The sequence below is a fragment of the Dendropsophus ebraccatus genome, chromosome 11 (genome assembly GCF_027789765.1).
Source record: "Dendropsophus ebraccatus isolate aDenEbr1 chromosome 11, aDenEbr1.pat, whole genome shotgun sequence".
In the NCBI taxonomy this organism is placed as follows: Eukaryota; Metazoa; Chordata; class Amphibia; order Anura; family Hylidae; genus Dendropsophus; species Dendropsophus ebraccatus.
In genome coordinates, this window is record NC_091464.1 from 101,578,832 (window position 1) to 101,598,896 (window position 20,065).

General features: G+C 49.3%; 1 protein-coding gene across 2 annotated transcripts in view; it reads left to right on the forward strand.

Annotated features, from left to right (window-relative positions):
* The window catches only part of RECQL4 (RecQ like helicase 4), a 152,905-nt gene that overhangs the window by 61,898 nt on the left and 70,942 nt on the right, over positions 1 to 20,065 (forward strand). For both annotated transcript variants that reach the window (XM_069946229.1, XM_069946228.1), the window contains exons 13-15: positions 1,448 to 1,531; positions 1,613 to 1,801; positions 2,062 to 2,244. In XM_069946229.1, the coding sequence (XP_069802330.1) occupies positions 1,448 to 1,531; positions 1,613 to 1,801; positions 2,062 to 2,244 (456 nt within the window). The remainder of the gene's footprint in view (positions 1 to 1,447; positions 1,532 to 1,612; positions 1,802 to 2,061; positions 2,245 to 20,065) is intronic.

The following is a 20,065-nucleotide window of genomic DNA, read 5'->3' on the forward strand; positions in this document are numbered from 1 at the left end:
TAGAGCTACGTGAGGGGCTCCTGGATATATGGGGGGGGGGGTATAGAGCTACGTGAGGGGCTCCTGGATATATGGGGGGGGGTATAGAGCTACGTGAGGGGTTCCTGGATATATGGAGGGGGGTATAGAGCTACGTGAGGGGCTCCTGGATATATGGGGGGGGGGGGGGGTATAGAGCTACGTGAGGGGCTCCTGGATATATGGGGGGGGTATAGAGCTACGTGAGGGGTTCCTGGATATATGGAGGGGGGTATAGAGCTACGTGAGGGGCTCCTGGATATATGGGGGGGGGGTATAGAGCTACATGAGGGGCTCCTGGATATATGGGGGGGGGGTATAGAGCTACATGAGGGGCTTCTGGGTAGATGTGGGGGGTATAGAGCTACATGAGGGGCTTCTGGGTAGATGTGGGGGGTATAGAGCTACATGAGGGGCTCCTGGATATATGGGGGGGGGTATATGGCTACATGAGGGGCTCCTGGATATATGGGGGGGGGTATAGAGCTACGTGAGGGGCTCCTGGATATATGGGGGGGGGGGTATAGAGCTACGTGAGGGGCTCCTGGATATATGGGGGGGTATAGAGCTACATGAGGGGCTCCTGGATATATGGGGGGGGGGGGGGTATAGAGCTACATGAGGGGCTCCTGGATATATTGGGGGGTATAAATCTACATGAGGGGCTCCTGGATATATGGGGGGGGGGGGTATAGAGCTACATGAGGGGCTCCTGGATATATTGGGGGGTATAGAGCTACATGAGGGGCTCCTGGATATATGGGGGGGTATAAATCTACATGAGGGGCTCCTGGATATATGGAGGAGGGGTATAGAGCTACATGAGGGGCTCCTGGATATATGGGGGGGGGGGTATAAATCTATGAGGGGCTCCTGGATATATTTGGGGGGGGGGAGTTATAGAGCTACATGGTGGAGTGGACATGGAAGGCGTGGCTTGGCAGCACATAACTGAGGGGCCCAGTAGGAGAGTGCTGTTGTATTGGCCATCCTCCTCGTTTTCTTCCTCCTCCCCCTCTATCACCCCTGTATCTATTTCACAGCGCCCCCTGGTGTTGTCTCTTGCACTGATCACTCCTTCTCCCACTCCTGTTTTTCCTCCATCTCCTCCTAATACCCCTGTATTTATTTTGCAGCACCCCCTGGTTTTGCCTCTTGCACTGATCTCTCCATCCCCTCCCCCTACTCCTTCATCTTCTTCCTCCTCCATCTCCCCCTCTTCTTGCTCCTCCTCCCTCCTCTTGCTCCTCCTCCTATTACCCCTGTATTTATTTTGCAGCGCCCCCTGGTGTTGCCTCTTGCACTGATCTCTCCATCCCCTCCCCCTGCTCCTCCTCCCTCCTCTTGCTCCTCCTCCTATTACCCCTGTATTTATTTTGCAGCGCCCCCTGGTGTTGCCTCTTGCACTGATCTCTCTTCCTTGGCTCAGGTTTCGGGGCTTCCCTCGAAGCTCAAGGCTGTTTGTGTTCACTCCAACATGACCCGAGCGCAGCGTGAAGCGGCTATGGATAAGGTGAGGTCATATGGCTGTAAGTACCTGCCCGCGGTTTCCATCCATGTCCAGTGACACCAGGTGCTATTCTGGCTCCTATAGGTGAAGCAGGGGAAGGTGCACGTGGTCCTGCTGTCCCCGGAGGCATTAGTGGGAGGCGGTCAGTCCGGCACCAGCTGTTTGCCCCCTGCGGACCAGCTCCCCCCAGTGGCCTTTGCCTGCATTGACGAAGTTCACTGTGTATCGGAGTGGTCACACAATTTCCGCCCCTGTTACCTCCGACTGTGTAAGGTGAGTGTCCTGTAGTAATAAGAATATATATTTGTATAGCACCAACATATTCTGCAGCGATGTAGTGTGTCGTCTGCTGATCCCTGCACGCTCTGCTATTGGTTCACACTGCGTGACGCGAGGGTCCTGGGATGAGACATCACGGTCATTTCCCTGTAATCTCGTGATGTCAGACGCTGAGCTGTCTCCTTGTGAATATTCTGTGGTTACATCATGGTACTTGTAGCACTTCTCCCACCTTGTGTCTGCCATTCTGTCAGGTCCTCCGGGAGCGCCTTGGTGTCTCCTGTCTTCTCGGTCTTACAGCTACGGCCACTCTGAGCACAGCACAAGACGTTGCTCGGCACCTGGAGATTCCAGATGATGGTGACGTTCCAGTGCGATTGGCTGCTGTCCCTCCAAACTTGCATCTCTCTGTGTCCATGGACCGGGATCGGGACCAGGTAAGCCTGGCCCAAAGCTCAATTCTGTTAAACTAAAAATCTAGGGCTTGGCGGCCTCCATTTTCTACTCCAGAGGTCAGTAAAGCTGTGTGTGTAGGCTGCCGCCCTATCATTGCTCCTATGTCTCTATGTGGTAGACCCAATGTGTGTAGGCTGCCGCCCCGTCACTGCTTGTGTGCCTCTGTGGTAGAGTCGGTGTGTGTAGGTATGTAGGCTGCCTCCCCGTCACTGTAGGTATGTAGGCTGCCGCCCCGTCACTGCTCCTATGTCTCTATGTGGTAGAGCCAGTGTGTGTAGGTATGTAGGCTGCCTCCCCGTCACTGTAGGTATGTAGGCTGCCGCCCCGTCACTGCTCCTATGTCTCTATGTGGTAGAGCCAGTGTGTGTAGGTATGTAGGCTGCCGCCCCGTCACTGCTCCTATGTCTCTATGTGGTAGAGCCAGTGTGTGTAGGTATGTAGGCTGCCGCCCCATCACTGTAGGTATGTAGGCTGCCGCCCGTCACTGCTCCTATGTCTCTATGTGGTAGAGCCAGTGTGTGTAGGTATGTAGGCTGCCGCCCCATCACTGTAGGTATGTAGGCTGCCGCCCGTCACTGCTCCTATGTCTCTATGTGGTAGAGCCAGTGTGTGTAGGTATGTAGGCTGCCGCCCCATCACTGTAGGTATGTAGGCTGCCGCCCGTCACTGCTCCTATGTCTCTATGTGGTAGAGCCAGTGTGGGTAGGTATGTAGGCTGCCGCCCCGTCACTGCTCCTATGTCTCTATGTGGTAGAGCCAGTGTGTGTAGGTATGTAGGCTGCCGCCCCATCACTGTAGGTATGTAGGCTGCCGCCCCGTCACTGCTCCTATGTCTCTATGTGGTAGAGCCAGTGTGTGTAGGTATGTAGGCTGCCGCCCCATCACTGTAGGTATGTAGGCTGCCGCCCCGTCACTGTAGGTATGTAGGCTGCCGCCCCGTCACTGCTCCTATGTCTCTATGTGGTAGAGCCAATGTGTGTAGGTATGTAGGCTGCCGCCCTGTCACTGCTCCTATGTCTCTATGTGGTAGAGCCAGTGTGTGTAGGTATGTAGGCTGCCGCCCCGTCACTGCTCCTATGTCTGTATGTGGTAGAGTCGGTGTGTAGGTATGTAGGCTGCCTCCTCGTCACTGTAGGTATGTAGGCTGCCTCCTCGTCACTGTAGGTATGTAGGCTGCCTCCTCGTCACTGTAGGTATGTAGGCTGCCTCCTCGTCACTGTAGGTATGTAGGCTGCCTCCTCGTCACTGTAGGTATGTAGGCTGCCTCCTCGTCACTGTAGGTATGTAGGCTGCCTCCTCGTCACTGTAGGTATGTAGGCTGCCGCCCCGTCACTGCTCCTATGTCTGTATGTGGTAGAGCCAATGTGTGTAGGTATGTAGGCTGCCGCCCCGTCACTGTAGGTATGTAGGCTGCCGCCCCGTCACTGCTCCTATGTCTCTATGTGGTAGAGCCAGCGTGTGTAGGTATGTAGGCTGCCGCCCCGTCACTGCTCCTATGTCTGTATGTGGTAGAGTCGGTGTGTAGGTATGTAAGCTGCCTCCTCGTCACTGTAGGTATGTAGGCTGCCGCCCCGTCACTGCTTCTATGTCTGTATGTGGTAGAGCCAATGTGTGTAGGTATGTAGGCTGCCGCCCTGTCACTGTAGGTATGTAGGCTGCCGCCCCGTCACTGCTCCTATGTCTCTATGTGGTAGAGCCAGTGTGTGTAGGTATGTAGGCTGCCGCCCTGTCACTGTAGGTATGTAGGCTGCCGCCCCGTCACTGTAGGTATGTAGGCTGCCGCCCGTCACTGCTTCTATGCCTCTGTGTGTAGGTATGTAGGCTGCCGTCCCGTCACTGTAGGTATGTAGGCTGCCGCCCCGTCACTGTAGGTATGTAGGCTGCCGCCCTGTCACTGCTTCTATGCCTCTGTGTGTAGGTATGTAGGCTGCTGCCCCGTCACTGTAGGTATGTAGGCTGCCGCCCCGTCACTGCTCCTATGTCTCTATGTGGTAGAGCCAGTGTGTGTAGGTATGTAGGCTGCCGCCCTGTCACTGTAGGTATGTAGGCTGCCGCCCGTCACTGCTCCTATGTCTCTGTGTTGGAGCCAGTGTCTGTAGGTATGTAGGCTGCCGCCCCGTCACTGCTTCTATGCCTCTGTGTGTAGGTATGTAGGCTGCCGCCCTGTCACTGTAGGTATGTAGACTGCCGCCCCGTCACTGTAGGTATGTAGGCTGCCGCCCCGTCACTGCTTCTATGCCTCTGTGTGTAGGTATGTAGGCTGCCGCCCCGTCACTGCTCCTATGTCTCTATGTGGTAGAGCCAGTGTGGGTAGGTATGTAGGCTGCCGCCCCGTCACTGTAGGTATGTAGGCTGCCGCCCCGTCACTGCTCTTATGTCTGTATGTGGTAGAGTCGGTGTGTAGGTATGTAGGCTGCCTCCTCGTCACTGTAGGTATGTAGGCTGCCGCCCCGTCACTGCTCCTATGTCTCTATGTGGTAGAGCCAGTGTGTGTAGGTATGTAGGCTGCCGCCCTGTCACTGTAGGTATGTAGGCTGCCGCCCGTCACTGCTCCTATGTCTCTGTGTTGGAGCCAGTGTCTGTAGGTATGTAGGCTGCCGCCCCGTCACTGCTTCTATGCCTCTGTGTGTAGGTATGTAGGCTGCCGCCCCGTCACTGTAGGTATGTAGGCTGCCGCCCGTCACTGCTCCTATGTCTCTATGTGGTAGAGCCAGTGTGTGTAGGTATGTAGGCTGCCGCCCTGTCACTGTAGGTATGTAGGCTGCCGCCCCGTCACTGCTTCTATGCCTCTGTGTGTAGGTATGTAGGCTGTCGCCCCGTCACTGTAGGTATGTAGGCTGCCGCCCTGTCACTGTAGGTATGTGGCTGCCACGGCTTTTGGTTTCGGCGCGGGGATGAGAAGTTGTACAGCGAGCTCCCGTCTGTCCCCTCCTGCTTAAGGCTGTTGCAGCCTCCAAACCCGCTACCAAATCCCCCCGGAGGGTAACCTGCATGATAGCTGTCTATGCTATATAGATCGCTTTCTTATCCGGGGTCAAGAGTTCAAGTTGTCAAGAGGTCAAGTTGTGCTTAATCAGCCCACTGAAAGAATAACGTCACTATCTTACTCAGAGGTACTGTCGGGCAGCCCCTCGAAGAGGCTATAACAGCTTCCTAGCCACAGCTACATTCCTCCCAAGCTATCACTAATTCTCAGTCAGACAGCTTCCCTGTGCAGTTACCGATAGACTTTAAGCAGATGGCGCTCCAAGTTGCAGAACACTTGGCAGTGGCACCAGACTTAAAGCGGCACTATCAGCAGGTTCAGGCCAGTGAACCTGCTGATATGAGCCACCCGCTATTTACCTCCAGATTCCAGGGCTGTACTTCATATTCCAGAGGGGTCCGGTATGGCGGCGTTTTCCGCTAATTGCTAATATGCTAATGAGCGGCCCCGGAGCATTTGGGGCATTCCCCATGCTATACATATTCAAATATGCATAGCTAGGCTTCTTGTAATGGCGCATATGCAGGGAGCAGCCCGTAACAAGCAGCCTAGCTATGCATATATGACTATGCATAATGGGCGGGCCGGGAGTGGGCAGGCTAGGGCTGCTGAGCGGGTGCCCTGGGAGCATGGGAAACGCCCCAAATGCTCCGGGACCGCTCATTAGCATATTAGCGATTAGCAGAAAACGTTGCTATACCGGACCCCTCTGGAATATGAAGTACAGCCCTGGAATCCGGAGGTAAATAGCGGGTTGCACATATCAGCAGGTTAACTGGCCTGAACCTTCTGATAGTGCCGCTTTAAAGGAAACTTTAGTCATCACTTTGTCAGCACCTTTGCAACAGCTCCAATCAGAGGTCCAGATTCAAGGGGCTTGTATAGGGGAACTATAACATAGAATTCAGGGCACAGAAGACTTATCCTCGAAGCATCATCTCCAAATACAAAACTTGGTTAAAATAAATAATACTCTGAGATCGCATAGATGATCTAGAAAACTGCTCAAGGCAGAACAATCTCTGTATAATTGGTTTGCCGGAATCCGTCAAGCTGCAGCACCTACAACGTATGAGTGAATTGCCTGCGGTGCTAGGTATTGATCGCAACTGTCGGGTAGAGAGAGCACACAGGATGGGCCCTTTCTTTCTGAGCGGAGATCCACACAACCAGCCTTCTACTAGCTCCAGACAAGTTGTAATGAGATTCTTAGACTTTAAAGGAGTAGTGCGGCGCTAAACATTTATTCACTAAATAACATGCATTACAAAGTTATATAACTTTGTAATGTGTGTTATGTTATTGAATGGCCCCCTTCGCCGTGTCCCCCGACCCCGGAAGTGTGGTGCATTATACTTGCATGTTCGCTGTCGACCCCATCCGCCGTCTTGTGTCAACGACATCATCTTCGGGAGGCCGGCCGCCCCTGGCCGAAGATGACGTCGTCGACACAAGATGGCGGACAGGGTCGACAGCGAACACTTAAGCATAATGCTGTAACTGCATGTATTCAAAGGGATGATAGCCGTGTGTAAGGTGGGGTCAAGAATAGTGGACTGAGGTAATAGGGCACCTTGTTTGACTACTTGATGGAAGCGCAGAGGGGAGTTTTTGGGTACACCCAAAAAGGGTTAAAAAAGACCCAGCGGAAAAGATGGGTTAACTTTAATTGGTGTCAAGGGACCCACTCTATCTATGAGGGTAAGGGGAGTGCCCGATGCTGGTAAGGATGCAAGTGTGTGACGAACAGTGTAGGCCAAGGGAGTGAGATCATGAAGTGAGGAGGACCATGTCCACGGGAGAGTTGATAATAATCTCGGAGTTAGGCCTTGGGCTAACTGTACCAAGAGTTTAAAGGATGAATGATGGAATAAGTCCAAGATTCACGAACGAACACACGCTAAGTAATATAGTTGACCGTCATGTAGACCGACATCACCTGCATCCTTAGAGCGTGTGAAGGTCTCCCATTTCCTCCTCTGATGACTAGAAGAGCGTGTGAAGGTCTCCCATTTCCTCCTCTGATGACTAGAGGATCACACAAAGAAGGTAAAAGTACGCTGCACACGTTTCCAAAATGAGGCCGGAATGTAGGATGGTTTGGAGCAAATAGAGGAACTTAGGAAGGAGAGTCATTTTAGTGTCAAAGATATCAAGTTTACTGTAAGAATAAGGTATGCAAATTCAGCAATCAGTGGCCTACAAGGCCAACTATAGGAAACAGGGAAAAAACCTAAAACAAACAAAAAAAAAATTCAAGCTACCGTATCATGAAAAGTACAAATCAGAAAATACGAAATATCAGTTACATAGGAGGAGTTAAACCAGGGGGACCAGGTCTTCTCATATAGGGCGACCATGTCACCACGAAATAGCAGCAATTTTTTCCGAAAGCATGATATTATTTACTCTGGCTAAGACTCTGTCTAGATACAAATAGGATTGTTTCCAACAAGAGGCTATATGGATACGTGCCGCAAGGAGGATGAATTGTGACAATTTAAGCAGTTGATTCGGCATCTTGGATAGTCGCACACTGAATAAACAAGCTTGGGGAGTCAGTGGATAGTTGTGCCCTATCACACCAGTTATCACCCTAACCACAGACACCCAGAATGAATGAACTGCAGGGCACGACCACCAAATATAGTGCATACTTCCATTCGCTACACACCCTCTAAAGTACAGCGGGGAAACATCTGGATAGATGGCGTGAAGCCTAGCGGGTACATAGTAGGCTCTGTGCAAGACTTTAAGAGCAGTCTCTGTCAAGTAAACTTAGCTACCCTTGCTAAGAATTTCGCTGCTCATTTTCCACTGAATAGGAGATAAAGATATGTGAAGGTCTGCCTCCCACTGTGCCGTATAGGGCAATTTCTCATCCATCGGTAGGTGGTTGAGCTTAAAGGACAAGTGACATGAAAAACTTTTTCCCAGTAATTGAAGCACATTACAAAGTTATATAACTCTGTAATATACTTCAATCACCTATCTGCCTCCCTTCCCTGTCTTTTCCCCCCTCCACCCCCACCAGGAAGTATCCTGACTCACACAGACCTAATTACTGTCGTCACCGTCACCAAGCTCTTCTCTCAGCTCCTTCTCCTGTTACACTAGCCTCCCCCCTCCCCTGCCTTGTCAGGTGACTCAGCTTGCTCAGCTCCCATTGTCTGAACAACTGCAAGCCATCACTTGTCACATCTCACTTGCTTATCTTCCCTCCGACTGACTCCGGCACATAGGCAGCTCCCCCCTCCCCTCATACCCTCTCTCCTGCTGCCATGGACTCAGTGAAGGAGTCATGTCACTACAGAAGATAAGCTGAGCAAGCAGAGTCACCTGACAAGGAGGGGGAGGGGGAGGCTGGTGTAACAGGAGCTAGAGCAGCCCTCCTACTGATGACTCATCCTCACATGAAGGAGCTGCCTGGTGACGGTGACGACAGTAATCAGGTCTGTGTGAGTCAGGACACTTCCTGGTGGGGGGTGGAGGGGGGAAAAGACAGGGAAGGGAGGCAGATAGGTGATTGAAGCACATTGCACAGTTATATAACTTTGTAATGTGCTTCAATTACTGGGAAAAAGTTTTTCATGGCACTTGTCCTTTAGAGTATAAAAGGGACAACATACCTGTCCTAGAAGGAGTGTAAAGTGTGTGCCGTTCAAAGTCAGTCGGAGAAATCTCTTTAGATCTGGGGATCAGTGTTGTGAGATATGAGAAGACCTGGTAAGCCCTGAACAGTTCAGAGGTAGGCAAATGGGAGTGAGCCACAAATTCCTCCTTCGTATTGAGTCATTTACGTTTTAATAGATCGTGGAGCCTAGTAAATTTGTTGGTGACCCACCATTGAAATTCAATAGGAGACAGTCCTGGAGGAAAGGAGAGGTTACCAAAGAAGGGCAATAGGGGAGTAACTGGGGACTGCGCCATAAAGCTAGAGAGTACAGCACTAATTGGGCTGAGGCGTGTAGTCTAGGGAGAGTAGGCAAATGGGACCACATGAGGCTGGGTAAGGACTAAGGAGCCACCAAGTCCAATTGCAGCTGGACCCACTGAGGGCGACCCTCAGATGCATTAATCAGCATTCGTTGTGCAAGTCTAGCTGCCAAATAGTAGGTATTGAGGTGAGGGACTGATAAGCCTCCAAAACTTCTATGTATAAACATAAGTTTTCTAGCAATGCAGGGCCTGTGGCCGTTCCAAATAAGAGTAGGTCCTTCTGTAGGCCTAATAAGTCTGAGGGAACCAGGGGGACTGGTAAACGGCGAAAATAATAGAACACCCTGGGCAAAACCACCAACCTCACCGCATTTACCCTGCCCAGCCAGGACAGACGAGGCACATTCCAATTATGGAGATCTGCTCTTATGGCAGAGAAAAGAGAAAAATATTTGGAAGCATATAAAGAAGATATAGAATCAGTAAGTCTTATACCAAGATAAGAAAGCGAGCGGGAAGGGGGGATGGTCGCCAAAGTTCTGGTAAAATAAGTTTTTGCTGGGACGGAGGGACATTGCAATATAGGGTCTCAGATTTTGTTTGAGAAAGTCTCAGGCCTTTGTATTAACCAATCAGACAGAAAGTATGAAAAAGATTGGGGAGGGAAACAAGGGGTTGGGTCAAACTAAGCAGGGAGTCATCTGCAAATAGATGTAATTTGTAGGTGTGGGAGCAATATCAACTCCACGGATGTTAAGGTTAAGGCGGATCGCAGTCGCCAGGGGCTCCATTGCCAGCGCAAAGAGAGCTGGTGACAATGGGCACCCCTGGCAAGTGCCCGGTAGATAGAAATAATAGTGGCAGCGAATGAGGGGAGTTTAAGAAATGCTGAGGGTGAGAAGTAGAGTAGGCGTAAAATGCTAATAAACAACCCCCCAAATCCCATGCGGCATAAAACCCCAAAGAGGAAGGCCCAGGACAAGCTGTCGAACGCCTTTTCTATATCAAGTGCCAGCAACATCAATGGCGTGGAAGAGGCGTTAGACCAGTTAATGATATTTAAAACTTTACGGATATTTTCCGGGGCCTGCCTCCCCGGGATGAATCCCACCTGATTATTACATGTTAGTTGGGGGAGTAGGGGATTGAGACGAGAGGAAAGAATAGAGATAAGGATTTTGGCATTTAAATTCATTAGGGAAATGGGCCTATAGTTAGCAGATGGAAGTGGGGTCCTTATTAGGTTTGGGAATAAGTGTAATCATGGCATCCAGGAACTCAGAGGGGTCAGGGAGAGAACTTAATAGAATTGGGTCAGGGGGCGGACAATATGTAAAAGGAACTTTTTCTAGTACATTGCCGAAAATCCATCCAGGCCAGGTGCTTTTCCTAATTTTAAGTGGTGAATCGCCTCTGTCGCTTCCACCTCCGTAATGGGGCGGTTAAGCGGGGTTTGTTCTTCTAACGATATAGATGCAAGAGAGAGCGAATCCAGAAAATGTTTAACGGTAGCATCAGAAGGAGGGGAGGGATCAGCATAGAGAGAAAAAAGTGAAAGACTTTGTAAATGCAGTCAGGATGGGACATAAGAGAGCCCCGGGCGTACCTGTAATTTGTGGATGCTGTTCAACCTCTGCTTTTGGGCTAACATCTTAGCTAATAGCCTGATGGCCCATTTATAATACGTGACTTATGTCCAGCGTACTGCTTTTTCTGTCCTGTGGGTGAGAACCGCATCAAGTTGTAATTTAACATCTGACATTGCTTTAGATAAATATATGGTGGGTTTACGCTGATGTGCAATAGAAAGTCTAAAGAGTTTATTCTCCAACATAGCTTGCGCCCTATTACGCTCCCTCTTCACCCCTGTGGCCATGGAAATCAGTCTACCCCTCATAAACGCCTTATGGGCCAAACAAACCCAACAAGGGTTTGCCCAATTTGCAGTTATATACCCTATTAAAGTCACCGGCCCAAATTACCATATCATATTGCAAATCAGAAATAAGTGTACAAAGTCTATTGAAAAATCCCAAGGGGTCATCTGTAGGAGCATATGAGTTGACCAAGCAAAGTTGCTTCTCGTATACCTTACCCAATAGAATCAAAAATTGTCCCTTCAGATCTATTACTACTTTGTGTATTACAAAGGGGAAGGAATTACGTATAAGGAACATACCACTTCTAGCTTTAGAATGGAACGGAGCAATGCGAACAGTAAAGTACTGTGGACGAAAATATTTAGGGAAAGAATGAGACATAAAATGGCATTCCTGAAGAGCAATGACATCGGGGGCATGTTTAAGATCATCCCGGAATGCCTTTTTACGTTTAACTGGGGAGTTAAACCCACATACATTATGGGAAAGAATTCTACACATATAGAAAAAAAACAATGCTAAAGTATAATACCTGGTGCTGAACGCGACCAGCTCCCCAAACAGTGAAGACATACATAACATGAGACTGTACACACAAAGGCAAATATACTATAGGGAAACAATAGGAAAACAAGAACAACAAAGAAACCAAAGAAACTAACAGACAAAAAACCAGATGATACCGGAAGGGCTGGCAGTCCAGGGCATGGCCAGCCTAATCCAGACATACCGGAGGGTATGGTAGGCAACATGGTTAACCGTCTGCGACCGGCTGTAGCCCCGGTCACCACCAAAATTGGGCCAAACAGTGACAAAAGTGTAGAATAGTTAGTGACAACACCTAAATGGAGGCTCATGCGGGTACAGCGTCCTCGCCCATATGGCCAGCTTGTCTCCTGGAGGCTTGTTTCACTGTAGACCAGGAACGCATAGGTCGTGGCTGTCTCTGTGGCAACTGAGGCGGATCAAAATCGTCACACAATATGTCTTCCTTCCTCAGCGCTTCGTGCGCATCATGCAATGTGCGCACCATGTAATTGTGATTATGGTAAAATTTAGGGAAAAAGGAAAGCCCTTAACGATACTTCATGTTATTTTTGATTAAAGCCATGGTGACAGGGCGCAGCTGACGTCTCCTTTCAAGGGTAGAAGGTGCCAAACCAGTGAAGAGGCTAACTGAGGGAGACCCGGTAATGGATCCAGATTCCTGGCAGCCGCCATTATAGGGTCCCTTTTGCTCAGAGTAATGCAACTTCAGAATCACGTCCCGAGGGACGTCGTGTGGCTTAGTCAGGGCTCTGTGGATTCTGTCAAGCCTCAGCAATTCCTCGGAGGAGGAGGGGAGCAGTGTTTTGAACAAAGCAGTTACAGTACCTTTTAAGATCGGTGTATGATTCAGGCAGTCCGCGTATATGTATATTCGCCCGGCGTGACCGGTTTTCAAGGTCCTCTAGTTTTAGTTCCATAAGGTCCAGACGTTTATTATACTCATTAAAATCCAGGTGGTCTGCCTCTAGTGTATCAGCAATCTCATCTATCTTATGCTCCGCTTCGGAGACCCTCTGGCCCAATTCTTGTACCTGCGTAGTGAATTCCGTGAGGACTTTTTGTAGTTCTTGCCTGAAAAGCTGTTTAATGGACCGGAACAGCATCGGTGCATCCAAGGGCTCCGTGGAGTTCTCTTCACTGTCTCCCTCCTCCGAGGACTGCAGCGCGTCCAAGATGGCGCCCGCTCCCTCTTGTGAAGCCTGCATGGTTCTGAAGATATCGGGAATTGACTGAGCTGATGCGGAAATCGCTCTTTTGTCTTCTTGGCTCTTCTAGACATGTTCTCCAGTGGGTGGATTGGGGTGAGGTGCTCAGGAGCCGTGGAGCGGCGCTGTATGAAGCCGGTATAATCACAGACTGAGCGGAGCTCACATGAGGTACGTCCTCACCGTTGAGCTGTGCGCCTGCGCCCCTTGGAGAGTCATTTTTATAATGTTAATCCTCCAAAACCAGGAGAACTTTTTTTTTTTTTTTTTGAGTCCAGGTAGTGAAGTCTTTAGTGAATTGTGCCAGTAGAGGGAGGAAATTCACATCAAAGAGACAGGATAAATTAGGAGGAATACGTATACCAAAGTATGTAATACCAGCAGGTGGCCATACAAAAGGAAAATTTAGCTTTAAGAATAGAGACGGAGTGGGGGTCAAGGGATACGTTTAAAGCTTTAGATTTTGAAAAATGTATTTTAAAATTGTACCATGTACCGAACTGCTCCGGCCAGGACATCAGGGAAGGGAGGGACACGTGTGGTTGAGTGAGGTACAATAAAAGATCATCTGCAAAAGCAGAGCACTTGTATTCACGCTTCCCAATACGGACCCCCTTAATGTCAGGGTCGGAGCGGATGGTGGTCATAAGATTTTCCATTAATAGGACATATAGGAGATGGGATAAGGAACATCCCTGTCTCCTACATTAAGGATAGAGAAAGAGGCTGAGAGAGTACCATTGATTTTCAACTGTGCAGAAGGGTTCTGGTAATGGGCAAGGATTTTAGATAGAAAAGGGGGGCCAATACCTATTTGTTGGAGGGTTTGTGCCAGGGAGGCCATGAGATACGGTCAAAAGCCTTCTCTGCGTCAAGTGAGAGAACTATGAGAGGCTGTTTATGGGATTATGCATAATGTATAATATCCAAGGTCTTTAGGGTGTTATCGCGGGCTTCCCTCCCTGGCACAAAGCCCACTTGGTCTGGGTGAATGAGTGAGGGGAGGTGGGGATTTAATCTATTAGCAAGCAAATTGGCGTAAATCTTTAAATCCACATTCAACAGGGAAATGGGCCTATAACTCCCACAAAGTTGGGGATCCTTACCGGGCTTTGGAATGAGGGTAGGATGTGTGCTAATGGCATGGGGCGGGAAGGGGAAGTCCTGGGATATAGAATTAAAAGCAGATAGCATCAGAGGGGTAAGGAGAGATTTTTCAAATTGGGCAGTCAGGCCATCAGGACCAGGACTCTTGCCCCCCCCCCCCCCCCCCCCCGGTCAGAGCGTCTAACGTCAGAGCAAGCCGTCTGTAAATCCCTCAAAATTGGAAGGGTTAAGGCACGCTTGTGGGCAGAGAAGAGACCTTGGCGAGTGCCTTTGTCAGGGAGGAAGCCTTCTCTTTTTGGGCCTGGTACCATGTGTAATAAGTACACCCCTCAGAACGCATTTAAGCGCCTCCCATTTCATTGTGTGTGTGGGGGATCCCCTGCATTATAAGATTGGAAGTGAGTGATTGTTGTAGATCCGCCAGACATAGTGTCCAATAGCAAGGATTCATTTAAGTGCTAGGTCCAAGAAGTTTTAGATAAGGGAGGGCAAAAGAACAAAATACCAGGGAATGATCGGACCATCAAGCGGAGGACAACCAGGGCAAGGCACAGTGTTGGACAAGGATATGGTCAATGTGACTGTATGTTCCGTGAGGATTAAAATAAAAAATATAATTGCGGTCTGTGGAATGTAGTAACCGCCAGGGGTCGTACAATTGCAACTGTAAGAGAGCACGTTTGATGGCAGTGTAGGAGAGACAGGAGCGTCCAGAAGAATTATCTAGGGACGGATCTAAGGTTAAATTAAGATCCCCAGGAAAGGGACCTATCAATAAGGTTAACCAGAAAAGAAACCTGGTCCTGGTTAGGAGCATCATTTATACTTGTGAATGTAGGGCCACTAATGGATAAGGTGAGGATGATGTAACGTGCCTCTGCATCCAGTGTACAGTCTAAAATCTGGCATGGTAAATTCTTATGAGTTGCTATGGCTACTCACTTAGTCCTGTTGACGGGGTTATTGGCAAAGTGCCACTGGGTATAGTACCTGTCATGGATAGAGGGAGCATGGCTATGTTGAGATCTGCAATCGGTGGTAGCAAGTGGACACCGCTGCAATCTTGCCAACGAAGCTGAAAAAGAAAGTACTGAGAACCAATGTACGTTAGAACAGATGGTTAGAAAAAAAAAGGAAATAAAGGGGGGGTGACACTAATAGATAAAAGAAAGAAACAAAGAAAGAATAAGCAGTAATAGTAAAACTGCAGCGTATACTAATAAAGTAGAAAACTGAGTACTACCGACTGGAGAGCTCATGGACTGGGTATCCCACCTATTGGGGGGGCAGAAGCAGTAGGGCATATGAGAACAGGCCACTCCTCAGACCTTAAGAGACAGAGATAACTGAGCATAGCATCGGAACATTATCCAATATTAACATAGTGTGGGGGAAAAAAACAGGCAATAAACAGAACATGTTAACCAGGAGCTAAGCAAAACCTGAGGTATAGGGGCCCACACTAAGAACAGACTTAAGGTACTATTACACGGAACGATAATCGGCCCAATTCGGCCGATTATTGCCCTGTGTAATAAAGACAACAATCAGCCGATCGTGTAATAGCGGTGTGCGGCTGGCGACTGACTTTTTACATTACCTATCCACGCTCCAGGGCTGCTCCTGCTGTCCGCTTCCCTGGGTCCCGCGCGCTCTAGCTTCAGAGTGGCCTGTCAGCTGACAGGCTGCTCAGCCAATCACAGACCGCGGTGGTCCCGGCTTGTGATTGGCTGAGCGGCCTGTGAGCTGACAGGCGGCTCTGAAGCTAGAGCGCGCGGGACTCGGGGAGAAGCAGACGGCAGGAACAGCCCTGGAGCGTGGATAGGTAAAGTATATAGTTTAAGCAAGGGCTGCAAGGACATCGGTAACAATGTCCTTGCAGCCCTTGTTAAACGATTATCAGGCTGTTTAATAGGCCCAGCAAACGAGCGCCGATATAGCAGTTCAGCACTCGTTTACAGGTATTATCTGGCCCCCATCGGCCCGTGTAATACCACCCTTAGGGACAGTCATGTAAAACAATGTGCATGATCATGGTGAGTGGTTTGGACTCCCAGAAGGAGTAGCATGCACTGTAATCGACTGAGATGGTTGGTGAGGGCTCCCACGACATGGGGTCCTCTGAGGTAGTTCTCGAGATACAGATTGGGAGGATTCCGGGGATAGTGGTCGTTTTGGCATTCCGCACAGAAGATGAGAGAAGGCCACTCCGGTAGGACCACGTCAGCAATGTTCAATGCTTTTAAGATACCTGGTATATCATCAGGTGTCCGCAGAGTCAGAGTTCGTCCATTGAGGCGAACACGTAAGGTGAAGGGGAAACCCCATGTAAAAGGGATATTACAATCTCTAAGGACGTCCAAGAGAGGCCGAAGGACAGCACGTTGAGCTCAAGGTATGGCAAGAAAGGTCTGCTAGGATGAACAGATGGGCTTCCCTGTAAGTGAGATTCCGGCGTTTACGGGCCTTTAACAGAATCTCCTCTTTTGTGGAGTAGAAATAAATACGGCAAATTACATCTCTGGTCATCCCGACTGGGTGGTCGTAAAGCTCTGTGCTCCCTCTCAATTTCAATATGTGTTCGGGGGTTGCTCCAGCAAATCATTAAAGATATTTGATAGGATGGCAAATAAATCAGAGGAGGCTTCTGATTTTGGAAGACCACGAAATCTGAGATTGTTCCTCCTGTTAAGATTTTCAATATTGTCCATGTGTTGTTGGAGAACAAAAAGTTGGTCAGAGTGCAATTGTACGGTGGATTGCAGGGCAGGTAAGATGGTAGATGTGGATTCCTGAGCCTGTTCCAGAGTATCCACTTTGGAGGAAACAGCAGCAAGTTCTGTGCGAAACTGCGCAAATTCTTGTTTGCACTCTTCCACTAGTTATTTTGCCTAGATGGATATATAACTTCTTGTAGGCAACTGTGTGAGAACCCTAAGGCTGGCTAGGGACGCTGGTCTGTTGTCCTTCATGGTTGGCGAATAAGTGGAGGACAGCGGGAGAGTTAACCTCTGAGAGGGGAGGGCAACAGGCTGCAAGTGTTATTTAAAGTTAGCAGGTGTATTGTCCAGGAAAGAAGAAATGGTTGCCAAGCCCACAGGTGTCAAGGTCAATCCCTTGGGTGAAGATGTAGTAGGTGGTGCATGGATAAACGCTACTGTATGGCCCACAGTGGCTTGGGCATGAGGGGGGAGAGGTGCCCCAGGAGGACCCAGAGGACAAGTAAGGAGACGAAGGGTCCTGGCGGCCTAATTGTGCAGCAGGTGGGAGTGAGTCCCCTTGTGAGGCAGTTGGGGAAACTGGGGGGTTAAACCAGATGTGGGTGGGAGAAGCATGGGCTCAGGTAGGTGCTTGTGGCTACAACTCCCTCCTGTAGCTGTATAGGGGCTGTTTACTGTATATGGGATGGTGGCGACGGCGGGGGAATATTAGCGGGGTCTGGGTGGTGACCCGAGGGAGAGTGTACCTGAGTGGCATTGGTGGCAGCATGGAGTCCATGTCCTGTGGGTCCACAGAGCTGCCGCGGTTCTCCCAGCTGTCCGTCCTGCTCGCGTCTCCCGAGGCAAGATGGCCGCCAGGGCCTGTGGAGAGCGGCCTGACAGGAAGCAGCGTTTTGGGCAACGGGGCCTCGGGCAGCAGGTGAGAAGCAGGCCGAAGGGACACAGTGCTGTCCGGTGTAGTGGTGGGGGTAGCAGGTGCCGCAGTGTGTCCGGAGCGCGGCTGGATGACTGGAGGCTGCGGCTCCTCATGGCGGTGGCCATTTTCCTCCTCCTGCGGCCTGGCAAGGCTTGGGTCTGATGACGTCTTGGGGCGCACAAAATACTATGCAGTTTTGGGGGGACGAGGGACTTGTAGAGGAACATTGTTCTTTTTAGCCTTGATCCCCATGTCAAATAAGGTCGATACCGTGGATTAGGGTGCTGGGTCTGGAGGAGCTGCAGAACACACATCCTAACACAACCATGGCAGGACACGCCCCCGGAGCAGAGGATTTAACCGCTTCCCAGATGGTAACTTCGACTCTGAATGATAAATTCGGACATTGCCAGCCGTGAAAAAAAGTGTTGCAGACACCAAGGTGATCTCTACAACTCTCATGGTCTGTGCTGCAGACTCTGGAATCCGCAGTTAACCAGAACTCTGTTCCCCCCTATGGAACAACGTTCTTCTCGCAGTGGAAGCTGAAGTTCCTGTGACTGGTGTTTTTAGTTACTGGATATCAGTCTAATACCCTGATGCCTGGGTTTTCTGTTTTTTGTTTTTTGGATGCAGGGACAGTACCTTTCTGTATGATCATGGGATCAGCTAATGAGGCTTTCACGAGTGCCTGCCTACATCTACTGAAGACTGGCGTCTCATTACACATATATCCTTTTGGTTAATTCCTCTAGCACTATTATAGTAGGCACTATTTGTTATAAATATCTATATATGCTTGGGTCAGGAGGGGATAGGTAAAGCATAGTACTCCCTTCGAAAAAAGGAAGTGCTCTTTCATTTGTAGTCCAGTGTGGCCTAGATTTGGCCTGTGGTATGGTGTATAAGAGATTGAGTGTGGTTATGAAAGTTGCAATTGTTAGTTATATGTTGCTTTTGTTTTGTTATTTGGAAACAAGCAAGCCTGCTGACCCTAACCCTATGTATGCTGTCTTACTGGTCTGGTCGAGAAACTACCCATGCAATAATCCTATCAGACGTTAGTCCATGCGTATAGTTTTATGGAACGTAAAGGGATTAAGCTCCCCTCAAAAGCAAACAATGGTACTTAGACACCTCAGCAAGTTAAAAGAAGACATTGCATTAAAAACGCATTTAACGAAGGAAGATTTTGAAAGAATGAAAAAATTTTGGGTCGGTGAAGTGTTAGGGTCACAAGCAGTAGCTAAAACGGCAGGAGTCCTGACCTTAATACATAAGCGTCTTACATATAATCTTATACGTTCCTCGTCAGACCAGAAAGGAAGGATGCATCGCATCGAGATTGACACTCCTAGTGGTGTTTAGTGTGTACAATATATCTGGTCTTCATTAGAGATGAGCGGACCTTCTGACTTTTGGTTCGACTGCATCAGCGCTCTCTCATCATGCCTTTGATCCCGGCCGCATACTTGTGCTCCTGCGAATATGCGGCCAGGATATTCCAGGGAATTCAGCAGGGATTCCCTGGAATATCCTGGCCGAATATTCCCGTGAGCGCAAGTATGCGGCTGGGATCAAAGGCATGCCGAGAGAGCGAACTGCTTTTGGACCAAAAGTCCGAGAAGTTTGCTCATCTCTAGTCTTCATACAGAGCAAGCCTCCTTCTTTCAGAATCTAGAGGTACAAATGCTGGAAGATTCAACCCCTAACAAAATTTTAGCTGGGGGACTTTAACATGGTAGGTAACCCCCTGGAAGACAGGTCTTCTATCCTACCATCTCTTATAGGGCAGGACACTTGACACTGTGATAATTGGTTACACCCCATGATGGAAGCAACATTTCTGTTGGACCCTTTGAGACTTAACCATCTGTCTGACAGAGAATTTCCATTTTATTCTCCATCCCGTCTCTGATGGTCCAGGATAGATAACTTTTTTTAGTTTCCCAACGGGTATATACAAAAGTTTTAGAGGCGTGAATAAATGATCTGGTCATAGCGGATCATTCACCCATATTTTTACTCCACAAATTGTTCCTGAGGGAAACTGATCATATCTGACGATTCCGATGCAGGGAGCTGCGGGGGGCTGCCCGGGGGATCGCTACATTGTCCAGGCAGCCCATAGAGGATAGCGGCAGTCTGCTGTCACTGCTCCTATTCCACGGTGCGACGGCAGCAGATCGCTGCTATCACAGTCATTTATCTTTCGATGTTTAGAGACAAACGACTGCAACAATCAGCCGACAACGTTCATGTCTGTTGATCGTTGCCTTCTATTACACTGGATGATTATCTGCCTTATCAGCCGATAACGGCAGAATACGGCACATAATCTTTAAGTGTAATAGGGCCTTTACACGGTTTAGACGGCAAACACCTCATCGCCATATCCGAGTGCTTAAAGGACAAGTGCCATGAAAAACTTTCCCAGTAATTGAAGCACATTACAAAGTTATATAACTCTGTAATATGCTTCAATCACCTATCTGCCCCC